The following is an 18,894-nucleotide window of genomic DNA, read 5'->3' on the forward strand; positions in this document are numbered from 1 at the left end:
CTGTGTGACTTTGGGCAAGTCACTTCACTTCTCTGGGCCTCAGTTACCTCATCTGTAAAATGGGGATGAGGACTGTGAGTCCGCCGTGGGACAACCTGATCACCTTGTAACCACCCCAGTGCTTACAACAGTGCTTTGCACAATAGTAAGCGCTTAATAAATGCCATTATTATTATTAAGTTCTCACACTAAGTTATCACATATGGGGTTCAGTAAGGTTTACTGGCCACCCACTGAGTCTCATGGTTAGGTTACTATTATTATTATAGCTTTTAACTGCTTATTCTGTTCCAAGCGCTGGGGAAGTGATGATAATAATAATTGTGGTATCATAATAATAATAATGATGGTAGTTAAGTGCTTACTATGCACCAGGCACTGTACTAAGTGCTGGGGTGGATACAGGCAAATCAAGTTGGATGCAGTCCCTGTCCCACGTGGAGCTCACAGTCTCAATCTCCATTTTACAGATGAGGTAACTGAGGTCCAGAGGTCACACAGCAGATAAGTGGTGGAATCAAGATTAGAACCCATGACCTTCGGATTCCCAGGCCCATGTGTTGCCGACTTGTACTTCCCAAGCGCTTAGTACAGTGCTCTGCACACAGTAAGCGCTCAATAAATACGATTGATTGATTGATGTTCTGTCCACTACGCCATACTAGCGCTTACTATGTGCCAGGCACTGTCCTGAGTGCTGGGGAAATGATAATAATTGTGGCATTTGTTAAGCTCTTCCTATATGCCTGCCACTCAGCGCTGGAGTAATGATAATAATAATGATTGTGGTATTTAAGCGCTTACTATGTGTCAGGCCCTATACTGAGCACTGGGCTAGATACAAGCTTTTCGGGTCGGACATAGTCTGTGTCCCACATGGGGCTCACATTCTTAATCCCCATTAAGATGAGGGAACTGAGGCCCAGAGACGTGAAGTGACTTGCCCAAGGTCACACAGCGGACACCTGGTAGTGCTGGGATTAGAACCCAGACCCGTGCTCTTTCCATCAGGCCACACTGGTTCTAGATTCAAGCTCATTGGCTCCCAAATGGGGCTTTTATAGTCTAGGTAGGAGGGAGCCCTCAATCACCTTCCCCACTCGAATCTTACCTTGCTGCCCTCCTCCCTCAACCCAGCCCGCACTATTTCACTCCTCTAATAATAATAATGATGACATTTATTAAGCGCTTACTATGTGCAAAGCACTGTTCTAAGCGCTGGGGAGGTTACAAGGTGATCAGGTTGTCCCACGGGGGGGCTCACAGTCTTCATCCCCATTTTACAGGTGAGGTCACTGAGGCTCAGAGAAGTTAAGTGACTCGCTCAAAGTCACACAGCTGACAAGTGGCAGAGCCGGGATTTGAACCCATGACCTCTGACTCCAAAGCCCAGGCTCTTTCCACTGATGATCATCCTCTGATGCCAACCTTCTCCCTGTACCTTAATCTCATCCATCTCGCTGCTGACCTTTCACCCACGTCCCACCCCTGGCCTGGAGTGACCTTCCTTGTCATACCCGACAAACAATTCCTCTCCCCACCTTCAAAACCTCACCGAAGGCACATCTCCTTCAACAGCCCTTCCCTGACTAAGCCCTCATTTCCTATTCAGCGCTTAGAACAGTGCTTTGCACATAGTAAGCGCTTAATAAATGCCATCATTATTATTATTCTTCTGTCACTCCTTTCTGGTTCACCCTGATTTGCCCCACAGCATTTATGTAATTTATATTAATGTCTGTTTACTCCTCTAGACTGTAAGCTTGTTGTGGTCAGGGAATATATATGTATATATGTTTGTACATATTTATTACTCTATTATTTTATTTGTACATATCTATTCTGTTTATTTTATTTTGTTAGTATGTTTGGTTTTGTTCTCTGTCTCCCCCTTTTAGACTGTGAGCCCACTGTTGGGTAGGGACTGTCTCTATATGTTGCCAATTTGTACTTCCCAAGCGCTTAGTACAGTGCTCTGCACATAGTAAGCGCTCAATAAATATGATTGATGATGATGATGGTGATGATGGAATGGGTCTACCAACTCTGCTATATTGTACTCACCCCCATTTTGCAGATGAGGGAACTGAGGCCCAGAGAAGTTAAATGACTCGCCCAAAGTCACACAGCAGACAAGTGGCGGAGCCGGGATTAGAACCCAGCTTTGCAGCTGTGTTCTAATCTTTGCTGTCAGCTGTGTGACTTTGGGCAAGTCACTTCACTTCTCTGTGCCTCAGTTTCCTCATCTGGGGATGAAGACTGTGAGCCCCACGTGGGACAACCTTGATTACCTTGTATCCCCCCACCTAGTGCTTAGAACAGTGCTTGGCACATAGTAAGCGCCTAACAAATACCAACATTATTTTTGTTATTACAATATAGCAGTAGAATAGCACATTCCCTGCCCTCAGCGAGTTCGCAGTCTAGAGGGGGAGTACAGTGCTCTGCACAGAGTAAGCGCTCAATAAATACCATTAATGATGATGGTGATGATGATTTGAGAGACATAGGATGGACAGGCAAACTGATACAGTTTAAAAGTACATGTTAATTCAAAGAAGTATTACATATTTTTCCCTTATCCTAGTCTAATTTCATTCTGAAGCCCCAACTGCCAGAAATATACATTTTTGCTGGTTAGGAGCAACTCAGCTCTGGAGCAGAGCCTTTTTGGGGGCTGCTGCTAATAATGAGAATAACTGTGTTATTTGTTTAGCTAGAATTGTCAGCCTAGGTGCCAACCATTCATCATTCCTTCAGTTGTATTTATTGAGCGCTTACTGTGTGCAGAGCACTGTATTAAGCACTTGGGAGAGTACAGTAGAAGAATAAGCAGACACATTCCATGTCCACAGTGAGCTTTGAGTGCAAGGTGAGAATGAGACAGGGATTTTAGAGAGGATGGGGACTGGGATGTGTCGGGAAGCAGTGTGGCTCAGTGGAAAGAGCACGGGCTTTGGAGTCAGAGGTCATGGGTTCAAATCCCGGCTCCGCCAACTGTCAGCTGTGTGACTTTGGGCAAGTCACTTAACTTCTCTGTGCCTCAGTTACCTCATCTGTAAAGTGGGGATGAAGACTGTGAGCCCCCCGTGGGACAACCCGATCACCTTGTATCCTCCCCAGCGCTTAGAACAAAGCGCTTTGCACATAGTAAGCGCTTAATAAAAGCCATAATTATTATTATTCAAAGAGCCAACAGGCTGGAAAGCCACTATTTTAGTCTTTTGAGCCCTGATGGGATCTCGCTGGTCTCTTCAGAGACCCTGGTTGAGCAAGTCTGGAAGAACAGCCCCAAGAGCTGTGGGGGTGATCATTCCTATCATGCGCCTCTCCCCCCAGCCCCCAAGTAGTGAGCCCTTACGGTTTTCTGTCCCCGACACTGAACTCTGTACTAGCCGTAGGTTTCGAAGTTGTCTGCTGTGTGACCTTGCACAAATCACTTAACTTCTCTGGGCCTCAGTGACCTCATCCGTAAAATGGGAGTTAAGGCCATGAGCCCTATGTAGGACAGGGATTGTTTCGAAACTGATTAGCTTGTATCTACCCCAGTGCTTAGTACAGTGCCTGACACATAGAAAGTGCTTAACATATACCATTAAAAAAAAGAAAGACACAGAGTACGTAAACTATTTTAAAGCAGTCCTCAAATTCTAAGGGGATATTGTAGTTATCGGAGTGCCCGAAGGCATCCAACGCTGTCCCACGACAAAGGTCTTCAGGACTGTTTTGGGATCCCACTTTCTATATGGCAGGGAGACTTGAACCTCCTACAGAATCAATCGATGGCATTCATTGAGGGCTTACTGTGTGCAGAGCACTGTACTAAGCACTTGGGAGAGTACAATATAACAGAGTTGGTAGACGCATTCTCCGCCCAAAATAAATTTAGAGTCGAGACTGCGAGCCCACTGTTGGGTAGGGACTGTCTCTATATGTTGCCAACTTGGACTTCCCAAGCGCTTAGCACAGTGTCTGGCACCCAGTAAGTGCTCAATAAATACGATTGATTGATTGATTGAGAGAGGGAGACGGAAGACACATCCAGCGGCCCAAGCGGTTTCATCAGCGTCATCTGAAAACCAGACTCAACATCAGATGGCAGGACAAGGTTCCTAAAACCAAGGTCGTTGAGCACCGTCAGTGTGGACCTACATTAAAAAAGGTATTTGTTAAGCGCTTACTGGGTGCCAGACACTGTGCTAAGCGCTGGGATAGATACAAGATAACCGGGTTGGACACAGTCCCTGTCCTATGTAGGGATCACAGTCTTAATCCCCATTGTAGTCGTTTGTTCATTCATTCAATTGAATTTATTGAGCACTTACTGTGTGCAAAGCACTGTACTAACTGCTTGGGACCGTAAAATATAACAGCAAACAGACACACTCCTTTCCACAATGAGCTCACAGTCAAGAGGGGACAGGAATAAATATATGAATAGATGTATTTAAATGTATATTAAATTACAGATATGTACAGATGTATACATATGGCCTGTGAGGATGGAGGGAGGATGAATGAAGGAGCAATTAAAAGTGGCACAGAAGGGAGTGGGAGAGGAGGAGAGGAGGGCTTAGAGAGGGCTTCTTGGAGGAGATGTGCCTTCAATAAGGTTTTGAAGTGGGGGAGAGCAATTATCTGTCTGATCAATCAATCAATCAATCGTATTTATTGAGCGCTTACCGTGTGCAGAGCGGGCATTCCAGGCCAGAGGTAGGATGGGGGCGAGAGATTGGCGGTGAGATAGATGAGATGGAGATACAGTGAGAAGGTTAGTATTAGAGGAACAAAATTTGCAGGCTGGGTTGTAGTAGGAGAGTAGCGAGGAGAGGTTGGAGGGGACAAGATGACTAAGTGCTTTCGAGCACTTTTTCAGATGAGGTAACTCAGGCCCAGAGAAGTTAAGTGCAGTTAAGTTAAGTGCATGTCCAAGACTGAACTCCTTGTCTTCCCTCCCAAACCCTGCCCTCTCCCTGACTTTCCCATCTCTGCTGACGGCACTACCATCCTTCCCGTCTCACAAGCCCGCAACCTTGTTGTCATGCTCGACTCCACTCTCTCGTTCACCCCTCACATCCAAGCCGTCACCAAAACCTGCTGGTCTCAGCTTCGCAACATCGCCAAGATCCGCCCTTTCCTCTCCATCCAAACCGCTACCCTGCTCGTTCAAGCTCTCATCCTATCCCGTCTGGACTACTGCATCAGCCTTCTCTGATCTCCCATCCTCGTGTCTCTCCCCACTTCAATCCATACCTCATGCTGCTGCCCGGATTGTCTTTGTCCAGAAACGCTCTGGGCATATCACTCCCCTCCTCAAAAATCTCCAGTGGCTACCAATCAGTCTGCGCATCAGGCAGAAACTCCTCACCCTGGGCTTCCAGGCTGTCCATCCCCTCGCCCCCTCCTACCTCACCTCCCTTCTCTCCTTCTCCAGCCCAGCCCGCACCCTCCGCTCCTCTGCCGCTAATCTCCTCACCGTTAGGCCTCGTTCTCCCCTGTCCCGCCGTCGACCCCCGGCCCACATCATCCCCCTGGCCTGGAATGCCCTCCCTCTGCCCATCTGCCAAGCTAGCTCTCTTCCTCCCTTCAAGGCCCTACTGAGAGCTCACCTCCTCCAGGAGGCCTTCCCACACTGAGTCCCCTCGTTCCTCTCCCCCTCGTCTCCCTCTCCATCCCCCCCATCTCACCTCCTTCCCTTCCCCACAGCACCTGTATATATGTTTGTACATATTTTTTACTCTATTTTACTTGTACATATCTATTCTATTTATTTTATTTTGTTAATATGTTTGGCTTTGTTCTCTGTCTCCCCCTTCTAGACTGTGAGCCCGCTGTTGGGTAGGGACCGTCTCTATATGTCGCCAACTTGTACTTCCCAAGCGCTTAGTACAGTGCTCTGCACACAGTAAGCGCTCAATAAATTTGATTGATTGATTGATTAAGTGACTTGCCCAAGATCACAGAGCAGACAAGTGGCACAGCAACAGAGCTCTGCCGGGGACGCGGGGGACATGAGTTGTGGGTGGATGCCAGCAGGTTACCCAAGCAGATGCCAGACAGGGAACTGAAAGAGAGCAGAAAAAAAGACAGGGCGAAGCACGGACTCAAACTGGGTGCTTTTCCAGTTGATTTTAGGAAACCAACTGCCGCCCTGACAGATGTATCTGGCGGGCAGAGATCAGAAATCAGGAGAGGCTCTGGTTTCCTAGAGCTAAGGCTTACTGACTAGAGGGACATAAGGAGGCAGAGTTGAAAGCCGACATAGGCCCAGTGTGGGACAAACTCACTGGTGCCAAAAGGATCTGTCCAATCTTGTAAACCATAAAGTGAGAAGGCATCCCAGCTCCGCTAATTGTCAGCTGTGTGACTTCGGGCAACTCACTTCACTTCTCTGGGCCCCAGTGACCTCATCTGTAAAATGGGGATTAAGACTGTGAGCCCCACGTGGGACAACCTGATCACCTTGTATCCCCCCAGCGCTTAGAACAGTGCTTTGCACATAATAAGCGCTTAATAAATACCATTATTATTTTTATGTCCCTTCTGTAATAGGGTTTTCAGCCACATTCTCAGGCATGGAATAGGCCTTCAGGAGAAGCAGCGTGGCTTAGCGGAAAGAGCTCGGGCTTGGGAGTCAGAGGATGTGGGTTCTAATCCCTGTTCTGCTATTTACCTGCTGTGTGACCTTGGGCAAGCCACTTAACTTCTCTGTGCTTCAGTGACCTCATCTGTAAAATGGGGATTAAGACTGTGAGCCCCACGTGGGACAACCTGATTACCTTGTATCCTCCCCAGCGCTTAGAACAGTGCTTGGCACATAGTACGCACTTAACAAATACCATAATTATAATTATTATTATTATCATCTTCAAAAATTAGGAGGGCAGTATTCTCTCTCTCATTACATATATAGGGTGTAATATATAATGTGTAAATATATATAATGTGTAAATACACATAATGTATAGGTAATGTGTGTTTATATGTAACGTATATATATATTCATTCATTCATTCAATCTTATTTATTGAGTGCTTACTGTGTGCAGAGCACTGTACTAAGCGCTTGGGAAGTACAAGTTAGCAACGTATAGCGATGGTCCCTTCCCATCATCATCATCATCATCAATCGTATTTATTGAGCGCTTACTATGTGCAGAGCACTGTACTAAGCGCTTGGGAAGTACAAGTTAGCAACGTATAGCGATGGTCCCTTCCCATCATCATCATCATCATCAATCGTATTTATTGAGCGCTTACTATGTGCAGAGCACTGTACTAAGCACTTGGGAAGTACAAATTGGCAACATATAGAGACAGTCCCTACCCAGCAGTGGGCTCACAGTCTAAAAGGGGGAGACAGAGAACAAAACCAAACATACTAACAAAATAACATAATAACACACTTCCCAACAGTGGGCTCACAATCTATATATAATTAATAATAATTGTAGGATTTGTTAAGTGCTTACTATGTTCCGGGCACTGTCCTGGGGTAGATACAAGGTAACTGGGTTGGGCACTGAGAACTGTGGGGCTCACAGTCTCAGTCCCCATTTTAAAGATGAGGTAACTGAGGCACAGAGTGTTGGAGTGGGATTAGAACCCATAACCTCTGACTGCCAAGCCTGTGCTCTTGTCACTAAGCCATGCTGCTTCTCTAACCCCACTGTTTAATACAGTGCTCGGCACATAGTAAGGGCTTAAGAAATACCATTATTACTATTATTATTAGGACCGTTGCAGTGATCACGGGAGCAGCAAAATGAGAGCGGCCTTTAAGCGGGCAGACATAGGTGGAGTTCTCCAACAGCCCTCTCATCTTGTCTATTCTATTTATTTTATTTTGTTAGTATGTTTGGTTTTGTTCTTTGTCTCCCCCTTTTAGACTGTGAGCCCACTGTAGGGTAGGGACTGTCTCTATATGTTGCCAACTTGTACTTCCCAAGTGCTTAGTACAGTGCTCTGCTCATAGTAAGCGCTCAATAAATATGATTGATGATGATGATTATGATCTTGTCACGTAGTGAATCCTTTAGTCTAAACGGGGAACTGCGTAACTGACCTCAGTTGTTAAAATGAGTCTCGTGGAGGCGACCGTTAGCTTTGGAGTTTATTTCTCTGAGTAAATAGTCATCAGTCGGTCAAACCTAAATACCGTGAAAGGTGATGCGATTAATTTCGGAGGCGAACTCTGCTGACGAGAACAAGTTCTGGCGACGGGACAGATTGACCAGGGGACGGGCGGGAAAGAGCCGTTAGCCACATCCTCTCGAGGTGCCACTTTAATTGAGTTCAGGAGGATTGTTGGCCATCGCGTGGTGGACCCCGATGGGGGTGTAATTGGTGTTGAAGTGAAAGCTCATATTGCAGACCGGATAATGTCTCCGTCCGGGCATCCCTAATCCCGTTATGGTCTCTAGCTAATTGCAATGAAAAGCCGCCCTCTTCCATTTCTGTCCAGGCTCAGGTGTACCTGGGGAGCTACGTCTTTTGACTCAGCAGCATAGAGAAGGTCGTCTGTCTCTTGGCGAGGATGAATCTGCTCGGGGAAGCATCCACAAATGCTCCTCTCTCAAGTCCCGAGGGACAGGAGAGCTTTCACACCTGTTCTCTTTGAGGATTCAGTTCCTGCTTTGGGAATTGGCAAAGTGCAGCCTCAGCAAAGCCGATTAGGGGCCAGCCGTGCGCAGAGTCCTCATTTACCTTAGTGTCTTTTGAAGACAGCCTGCTTCTGTCAGCATAAGAGAACTGACCTAGAGTTCGTTCATTCAGTCGTATTTATTCAGCACTGCTTAGAGAAGCAGCGTGGCTCAGTGGAAAGAGCACGGGCTTTGGAGTCAGAGGTGGGTTCGAATCCCGGCTCCGCCACATGTCTGCTGTGTGCCGTTGGACAAGTCACTTCACTTCTCGGAGCCTCAGTTACCTCATCTGTAAAACGGGGAGGATGACTGTGAGCCCCACGCGGGACAACCTGATCAACTTGTCAACTTGTATCCCCCCCACCGCTTAGAACAGTGCTTTGCACATAGTAAGCGCTTAACAACTGCCATCATTATTATTATTATTACTCTGTGCAGAGCACTGTACTGAGTGCTTGGGAGAGTACAGTATAACAACAAACAGACCCATTCCCTGCTCACAATGAGCTCACAGTCTAGAGCCACCCTTGAACCCGGCTTCCTCTGGTTCTCGGCATTGGCTGATGTGTCGGAGCAGGGAAATTCATTTTTTTTAGATGGTATTTGTTAAGCGCTTACTATGTGCAAAGCACTCTTCTACGTGCTGTGGGGATACAAGGTGTTCAGGTTGTCCCACGTGGGGCTCACAATCTTAATCTCCAATTTACAGATGAGGGAACTGAGGCACAGAGAAGTTAAGTGACTTGCCCAAAGTCACACAGCTGACAATCGGCGGAGCCTGGATTTGAACCCGTGACCTCTGACTCCAAAGCCCGGGCTCTTTTCACTGAGCCACGCTGCTTCTCTCCCTCCCAAATAACTATGACCGGTTTCTGCCTTTTCGTCTTGTAGTGGGAAAGGCGGAGAATTTCTGCTCCTTTCAGTCAACTACTTGGCATATCATGCTAGTCCTTTAAGCATGCTAGTGTGTGACTTTGTTCCCTAATGAAGGTTAAGATTTTTAAAAGTCCATTAAGAACGAGTATTCGTTCCAGAGAGCAAGCACATGAGTGACAAACTCTAGCCAAGTGCCTGGGAATCACTGGAAGGAAAGGAGGATGCCAAACGATGCTCCCAGAGGATCAGAAAATAGAGCCGAGCCCAGCTTCCTCATTAGAAATCAGGAGACCTGAGGGCAGAGCCGCCCTTCCTGTATCTGTGACATTCTCTGGGACATTCATTCACTCATTCAATCGTATTGAGCGCTTACTGTGTGCAGAGCACTGTACTAAGTGCTTGGGAAGTACAAGTCGGCAGCATATAGAGACGGTCCCTACCCAATAGTGGGCTCACAGTCTAGAAGGGGGACAGATATCAAACAGATATCTTCCAGACTGTGAGCCCGTTGTCAGGTAGGGACCATCTCTATACGTTGCCGACTTGTACTTCCCAAGCGCTTAGTACAGTGCTCTGCACACAGTAAGTGCTCAATAAATACGATTGCTTGATTGATTGATTGATTGGGAATCACTGGAAAAGGAGGATGCCAAATGATGCTGCCAGAGGATCAGAAAATAGAGCCGAGCCCAGCATCCTCATTAGAAATCGGGAGACCTGAGGGCAGAGCCGCCCTTCCTGTATCTGTGACATTCTCTGGGACATTCATTCATTCATTCAATCATATTTATTGAGCACTTACTGTGTGCAGACCACTGTACTAAGCGCTTGGGAAGTACAAGTCGGCAGCATATAGAGACGGTCCCTACCCAACAGTGGGCTCACAGTCTAGAAGGGGGACAGATATCAGATAACAAACAGATATCTTCCAGACTGTGAGCCCGTTGTCGGGTAGGGACCATCTCTATACGTTGCCAACTTGTACTTCCCAAGCGCTTAGTACAGTGCTCTGCACACAGTAAGTGCTCAATAAATACGATTGATTGATTGATTGATTGGGAATCACTGGAAGGAAAGGAGGATGCCAAATGATGCTGCCAGAGGATCAGAAAATAGAGCCGAGCCCAGCATCCTCATTAGAAATCGGGAGACCTGAGGGCAGAGCTGCCCTTCCTGTATCTGTGACATTCTCTGGGACATTCATTCACTCATTCAATCATATTTATTGAGCGCTTACTGTGTGCAGAGCACTGTACTAAGCACTTGGGAAGTACAAATTGGCAGCATATAGAAATGGTCCCTACCCAACAGTGGGCTCACAGTCTAGAAGGGGGACAGATATCAGATATCAAACAGATATCTTCCAGACTGTGAGCCCGTTATCGGGTAGGGACCGTCTCTATACGTTGCCGACTTGTACTTCCCAAGCGCTTAGTACAGTGCTCTGCACACAGTAAGTGCTCAATAAATACGATTGAATGAATATCAGATGGATAATTGCTCTCCCAAAGCCTTACTGAAGGCACATCTCCTCCAAGAAGCCTTCCCTGACAAAGCCCTCCTCTCCTCCCACTCCCTTCTGCACTGCTCTTACTTGCTCCTTCATTCATCCTCCCTTCCATCCCCACAGCGCATATATCTGTATTTATCTGTAATTTATTTATTTATATATGTATTTATTTATATTAACGTCTGTCTCCCCCCTCCATACCGTGAGCTCGTGGTGGGCATGAATGTATCTGCTGTTATTTTGTACTCTCCCAAGCGCTTAGTATAGTGCTTTGCCCACAGTAAGCGCTCAGTAATTACGACTAAATGAGTGAAAGACACCATTTACTCTGTAAGTTGCTGCAGTTTCAGATGCAGTAACTGTCAGGCCCTGTTTCCCCCCACCTTGACAACATCCAGTGGTTGCCTTCAAGCGCTTAGTACAGTGTTCTGCACATAGTAAGCGCTCAATAAATACGATTGATTGATTGATTGATTGCCTGTCCATCTCCGCATCACACAGAAACTCCTCGCCATTGGCTTTAAAGCAGTCTATCGCTTTGTCCTCTCCTACCTCACTTCACTTCTCTCTCACTACAACCCTCTGTAAAATGGGGATTGGGATGGTGAGCCCCACATGGGACAACCTGATCACCTTGTATCCTCCCCAGCGCTTAGAACAGTGCTTGGCACAAAGTGAGCACCTAACAAATGCCATCATTATTACCTGTATATATGTTTGTATATATTTATTACTCTACTTTATTTGTACATATTTATTCTATTTATTTAATTTTGTTAATATGTTTTGTGGTCTGTCTCCCCCTTCTAGACTGTGAGCCCACTGTTGGGTAGGGACCGTCTCTATATGCTGCCAATTTGTACTTCCCAAGTGCTTAGTACAGTGCTCTGCACCCAGTAAGCGCTCAATAAATACGATTGAATGAATGAACCCAGCCCTCACACTTTGCTCCTCTGACACTAACCTTCTCACTGTACCTTGATCTCCTCTATCTCACCTCCACCCTCTGGCCCACGTCCTGCCTTTGGCCTGTGACGCCCTCCCTCTTCGTATCCGACAGAAAGTGACTCTCCCCCGCTTCAGAGCCATGTCTCCTTCCCTAACGAAGCCTTCCTTTCCTCTTCTCCCACTCCCTACTTCGTCACCCTTATTCATCCCCTCTCTCAGCCCCACGGCACTTATGTACACATCTGTAATTCACTTATTTATATTAATGTCAATCTCCCCTTCCAGACTGCAAGCTCATTGTGGGCAGGGAATGTGTCTTTATTGTTGTATTGTCCTCTCCCAAGTGCTTAATACAGAAGCAGCGTGGCTCAGTGGAAAGAGCCCAGGCTTTGGAGTCAAAGGTCATGGGTTCAAATTCCGGCGCCGCCACTTGTCAGCTGTGCGACTTTGGGCAAGTCACTTCGCTTCTCTGTGCCTCAGTTACCTCATCTGTAAAATGGGGATTAAGATTGTGAACCCCCCCCCCCCCCACCATGGGACAACCTGATCACCTTGTAACCTCCCCAGCGCTTAGAAAAGTGCTTTGCACATAGTAAGTGCTTAATAAATGCTATCATTATTATTATTATTATTACTGTGCACACAGGAAGTGCTTAATAAATACAGTTGACCGACCGGCTGACTCTTTTGGGGTGTAGGCTAGTCTCAGGCAGGAATCAGGTTTATGACAGGAGAGGAGGCAGATCTGGGGAGCCTAATACCAGAAAATTCAAACCTGAGTGTGAAAAGCAGATTTATCTTCATCCCAGGTTTCCTGGCTTTACTTCAATAGAAGAAATAACAAGACTCAGAAAGGGAAATGACAAGCGAAGCTCAAATTCAATTGAAATCGCTTATGTAGTAGCCAAGACCCGAAGAAGAAGAGCTGAGTATTCTTAGAAAATCCAGTGTTTTTGCCCAAGGAGGCGAAAGATGAGCTTTGAATGGAGTTTACGTGGTGACGGGCAAAGTCAGCGTCAAACCCATAAGCCCACCCAGTGGCTCCGGGAACAAATGAAATGAGGTTGAAATCTCACCAGATTAAAGTGGAAATAAAATCCATGTATTAGCTGAGCCAATTGGAAAGGCCGTGGGAATGAGGCGATGAAAAATCTAAAGTGGGGAAGCAAATGAAGGGAAACAGAGCACCTGCATTTCCTTTAGCTTTACGTCCAATCTGCTTATTTTGCTTCTACCCCAGTGTTTACTACAGTGCTGGGCACATAGGAAGTGCCTAAAAATCACCATCATCCATGCTAACCATCAGCATTTGCAAAAATCCTGGACGTGGAGTTCAGACCTCTGTTCATCAATTATAACGTCTCCGAGTTGTTTACAGGGCATTAAGTGGATTGGGAGTTGGACTCAGTTTCGATAACCCGATTAAGATGAGACTATAATCAATGCAATTGAGTCTGTGGGGCGGGGAGATTTGAGCAATTGATGTCTCCTGCCTCCTTTGCCATTTAACCCGTTCTAGGAGGGGTATTCATTCATTCATTCAATCGTATTTATTGAACGCTTACTGTGTGCAGAGCACTGTACTAAGCGCTTGGGAAGTCCAAGTTAGCAACATATAGAGATGGTCCCTACCCAACAGTGGGCTCACAGTCTAGAAGGGGGAGACAGAGAACAAAACAAAACGTATTCACAAAATAAAATAAATAGAATAAACATGCCGATTCCTTTTGTCTAGACATCTCCAGGGGCGGCAGGGGTCCCAGAAATCACCCTGCTACCTTCAAGTGGGTTTGAAATCACCAATATTTTTACAATGCTTACGGATGAAACCTTTGATTTTCTTACTGCTCCAGTTGAAATGGTAATCTCTCCAACTTAAAGCTTGAAGTGAGACAAAAAGTGATGGATAACAGGTGTTTCAGATTCAGTGGAAACTGTGAGGCAGTTTCAGTTACCTTTTAGTTTCCTAAATGAGGGTGATGTTTATATGCATTTTTCTCCCTGTAGTAAATGTGGAATAGATTTATTTGTTTCTTCTCTCTTCCACTCCCTTCTGAGTCACCCTTGGACGTGGATTTGCTTCCTTTATTCACCCCTCCCTCATCCCCACAGCACTAAAGTACCTATCTGGAATTTATATATATTAATGTCTCTCTCCTCCTCTAGACTGTAAACTCACTGTGGGCAGGGACCATATCTACCAACTCTGCTACATTATATTGTACTATCCCAAACACTTAATACAGTGCTCTGCGCACAGTAAATGGTTCAATGGAAAGACCACAGGCTATGGAGTCAGAGGTCATGGGTTCAAATCCTACCTCCACCAATTGTCAGCTGTGTGACTTTGGGCAAGTCACTTAACTTCTCTGGGCCTCCGTTACCTTATCTGTAAAATGGGGGTTAAGACTGTGAGCCCCCCGGGGGACAACCTGATCACCTTGTAACCTCCCCAGTGCTTAGAACAGTGCTTGGCACATAGTAAGCGCTTAACAAATGCCATCATTGTTTTATTATTATTAATAAATATGATTGGTTGATTGATATAGGCATAGGTCCTAATTTGGAAACATTTTGCATACCGACTCTATCGTATTATCCTCTCCTAAGCGCTTAGTGCAGTGCTTTATAGACAGTAAGCACTTAAATGTCATTGATTGATTGATATTTGAATCAGATGAAATGATCTCCCAAGCGCTTAGTACAGTGCTCTGCACACAGTAAGCGCTCAATAAATGCGATTGATTGATCTGTACAAATCTAGCAAGCCAAGAAACTTGGGCTATTTGCTTTGGGACCTGGGTTAGGGCACGATTTAGTAGTTGGAGCATTCGAACTTGGATCTGTAGCCCTGAAGCACTTGGTGTCCACCTCATCCTCAGCCCCATAGCACTTATGGGCATATATGTAATAATAATAATAATAATAATTATGGCATTTGTTAAGCACTTACTACGTGCCAGGAACTGTATTAAGCGCTGAGGTGGAAAGAAGCAAAGCAGGTTAGACACAGTCCCTGTCCCACGTAGAGCTCATAGTCTCAATCCCCATTTTACAGATGAGGAAACTGAGGCACAGAGAAGTGAAGTGACTTGTCCAAGGTTACGTAGCAGACAAGTGCTATGTAACCTTGTTTTGTTGTCCGTCTCCCCCTTCTAGACCGTGAGCCCGCTGTTGGGTAGGGACCATCTCTAGATGTTGCAGCCTTGGACTTCCCAAGTGCTCAGTCCAGTGCTCTGCACACAGTAAGCGCTCAATAAATACGATTGAAAGTGGCAGAGCGGGATTAGAACCCATGACCTCCTGACTCTAAGGCCTCTGTATTTACTGCACCTTGCTGCTTCTCTGTAATTTATTTAAATGTGTTTCCCCCCCCCCCCACCCCCAGACTGTAAGCTCCATGCAGGGAGGGAAAGTGTTTACCTGTTCTGCTGTAGTGTGCTCTCCCAAGCAGTAGTACAGAGCCCAGTACAAAGGAAGGGCTCAGTGAAAGCCCATCGATCGATAGCGCTTAATACAGTGCTCTGCACACAGTAAGCGCTCAATAAATATGATTCAATGAATGAATGAATGCTATTGGTTCCAGAGGCTGGAGCCAGTCGGTAAATATCGAGTGTGATGATGAATGCTTTTGAGTTGTGGGGGTGATAATGTGAAGTCCATTTTAGCTGCTGTAATCCGGAGAGAAAAAAGGAACCAAAATTCCCCGGGAGGTCATAGCAACACCTCTTCCTCCCTTCAAAGCCCTACCGAGAGCTCACCTCCTCCAGGAGGCCTTCCCAGATTGAGCCCCCTTTTTCCTCTCCTCTCCATCCCCCCTACTCTGCCCTACCTCCTTCCCCTACCCACAGCACTCCATCATCATCATCAATCGTATTTATTGAGCGCTTACTGTGTGCAGAGCACTGTACTAAGCGCTTGGGAAGTACAAGTTGGCAACATATAGAGACAGTCCCTACCCAACAGTGGGCTCAGCACTTGTATATATTTGTACAGATTGATCACTCTATTTTATTTCACTCTGGAGCCAGGGTTCATGGGTTCAAGTCCCGGCTCTGCCAATTGTCAGCTGTGTGACTTTGGGCAAGTCACTTGACTTCTCTGGGCCTCAGTTCCCTCATCTGTAAAATGGGGATTAAGACTGTGAGCCCCCCGTGGGACAACCTGATCACCTTGTAATCTCCCCAGCGCTTAGGACAGTGCTTTGCACATAGTAAGCGCTTAATAAATGCCATCATCATTATTATTATTATTATGTACATATTTACCATTCTATTTATTTTGTTAATGATGCGCATTTAGCTTTACTTCTATCTATTCTGACGACTTGCCACCTGTCCACATGTTTTGTTTTGTTGTCTGTCTTCCCGCTTCTAGACCGTGAACCCGTTGTTGGGTAGGGACCGTCTCTATATCTCGCCAACTTGTACTTCCCAAGCGCTTAGTACAGTGCTCTGCACACAGTAAGCACTCAATACGATTGAACGAGTGAATGAATGCGAAGTGACTTGCCCAAGGTCACACAGCAGACAAGTTAAAGAGTCGGGATTAGAACCCATGGCCTTCCGACTCATGGTCTGTCACCTACGCCATGCTGCTTTGATTATTATCGTCATTATTACCTCTGCTGGAGAGCCCGCTGTTGGGTAGGGACCGTCTCTATGTGTTGCCAACTTGTACTTCCCAAGCGCTTAGTACAGTGCTCTGCACACAGTAAGCGCTCAATAAATACGATTGATTGATTGATTGAAACGGACAGCGTTCCCAAAGAGGTAGTACTATTGATCTTTCGTGACCATCTACTGAGAGCAACGCACTGGACTAAGTGCTTGGAAAAGAACAGGGCCGCCTCTATATGTTGCCAACTTGTACTTCCCAAGCGCTTAGTACAGTGCTCTGCACACAGTAAGCACTCAATAAATGCGATTGAATGAATGAATGAATGAATGAATGAACAGCACTTATCTTCCCCACAAGCCTGGCTGCCCTGTTAGTATCCAACAGATACAGAAGCAGAACAGAAGCAGCGTGGCTCAGTGGAAAGAGCCCGGGCTTTGGAGTCAGAGGTCATGGGTTCAAATCTCAGCTCTGCCAGTTGTCAGCTGGGTGACTTTGGGCAAGTCACTTAACTTCTCTGGGCCTCAGTTCCCTCATCTGTAAAATGGGGATGAAGACTGTCCCCGTGGGACAACTTGATCATCTTATAACCTCCCCAGCGCTTAGAACAGTGCTTTGCACATAGTAAGCGCTTAATAACTGCCATTAAAAAAAAACAGGCAAACAGAAGAAGCTGTATCCCGCCCTCTTACATCAATCAATCGTATTTATTGAGCGCTTACTGTGTGCAGAGCACTGTACTAAGCGCTTGGGAAGTCCAAGTTGGCAACATACAGAGACGGTCCCTACCCAACAGCGGGCTCACAGTCTAGAAGGGGGAGACAGAGAACAAAACCAAACGTAGTAACAAAATAAAATAAATAGAGTAGATATGTACAAGTAAAATCAATCAATCAATCGTATTTATTGAGCGCTTACTGTGTGCAGGGCACTGTACTAAGCACTTGGGAAGTACAAGTTGGCAACATCTAGAGACGGACCCTACCCAACAGCAGGCTCACAGTCTAGAAGGGGGAGACAGAGAACAAAACCAAACATAGTAACAAAATAAAATAAATAGAGTAGATATGTACAAGTAAAATCAATCAATCAATCGTATTTATTGAGTGCTTACTGTGTGCAGGGCACTGTACTAAGCGCTTGGGAAGTACAAGTTGGCAACATATAGAGACGGTCCGTACCCAACAGCGGGCTCACATTCTAGAAGGGGGAGACAGAGAACAAAACCAAACATAGTAACAAAATAAAATAAATAGAGTAGATATGTACAAGTAAAATCAATCAATCAATCGTATTAATTGAGCGCTTACTGTGTGCAGGGCACTGTACTAAGCACTTGGGAAGTACAAGTTGGCAACATCTAGAGACGGTCCCTACCCAACAGCGGGCTCACAGTCTAGAAGGGGGAGACAGAGAACAAAACCAAACATAGTAACAAAATAAAATAGAGTAGATATGTACAAGTAAAATCAATCAATCAATCGTATTTATTGAGCGCTTACCGTGTGCAGGGCACTGTACCAAGCGCTTGGGAAGTACAAGTTGACAACATACAGACAACATGTTGCCAATTTGTACTTCCCAAGCGCTTAGTACAGTGCTCTGCACATAGTAAGCGCTCAGTAAATATGATTGATTGATTGATTGATACAGAGACGGTCCCAAACAAGAGTCCTTATGGTCATCGGTACCGCCACCGCTTGCGGGAACGGTCGCGAAATGTGTCATTGTTGCGGCGGCTAGCCGGCGAGCCGTGAATCACGTTGTTCCTTTTGTCAGGTATTTGGCTCGCGTCGGAGACTTAGAAGCTACAGACACGGAAGATGCCACTCTGAACTACGGACTCGTCGTCGACTGTGGGAGCAGCGGGTCCAGGATTTTTGTGTATTTCTGGCCTCGCCATAACGGGAATCCTCACGACCTGCTGGATATCAAGCAGATGAGGGATCGCAACAGCCAGCCAGTAGTTAAGAAAATCAAACCAGGTAACAGAGGCTATTTCTTGGCAGGAGTGGGAGTGATTGGGAAGGAGAGGAGGAAGGGAAGAGAAAGAAGGAATGTCCCCTTTTCTCTCTTTCCCTTGGAAAGTTTGGATAGTGGGAAGGGGGTTGAGGTGACTTCCTTTGGGCCGTGATAATTGTGGTGTTTGTTAAACGCCTACTGTGTGCCCAGCCCTGGGTTAAGTACACAGTACACCCAAATCAGACAGAGTCTGTATCCCTCCTAACGCTCAGTTTATTCAATCCCCATTTTATAGTCGTCTAGACTGTGAGCCCACTGTTGGGCAGGGACCGTCTCTAGA

At 46.1% G+C, this 18,894-nt stretch overlaps 1 protein-coding gene across 2 annotated transcripts in view; it reads left to right on the plus strand.

Moving 5' to 3' along the window:
* Positions 1–18,894, plus strand: part of ENTPD7 (ectonucleoside triphosphate diphosphohydrolase 7) — an 86,730-nt gene that overhangs the window by 24,256 nt on the left and 43,580 nt on the right. For both annotated transcript variants that reach the window (XM_038744143.1, XM_038744144.1), the window contains one exon: positions 18,372–18,577. In XM_038744143.1, coding sequence (XP_038600071.1) covers positions 18,372–18,577 — 206 coding nt within the window. The remainder of the gene's footprint in view (positions 1–18,371; positions 18,578–18,894) is intronic.

Source organism: Tachyglossus aculeatus, chromosome 3 (genome assembly GCF_015852505.1).
Source record: "Tachyglossus aculeatus isolate mTacAcu1 chromosome 3, mTacAcu1.pri, whole genome shotgun sequence".
In the NCBI taxonomy this organism is placed as follows: Eukaryota; Metazoa; Chordata; class Mammalia; order Monotremata; family Tachyglossidae; genus Tachyglossus; species Tachyglossus aculeatus.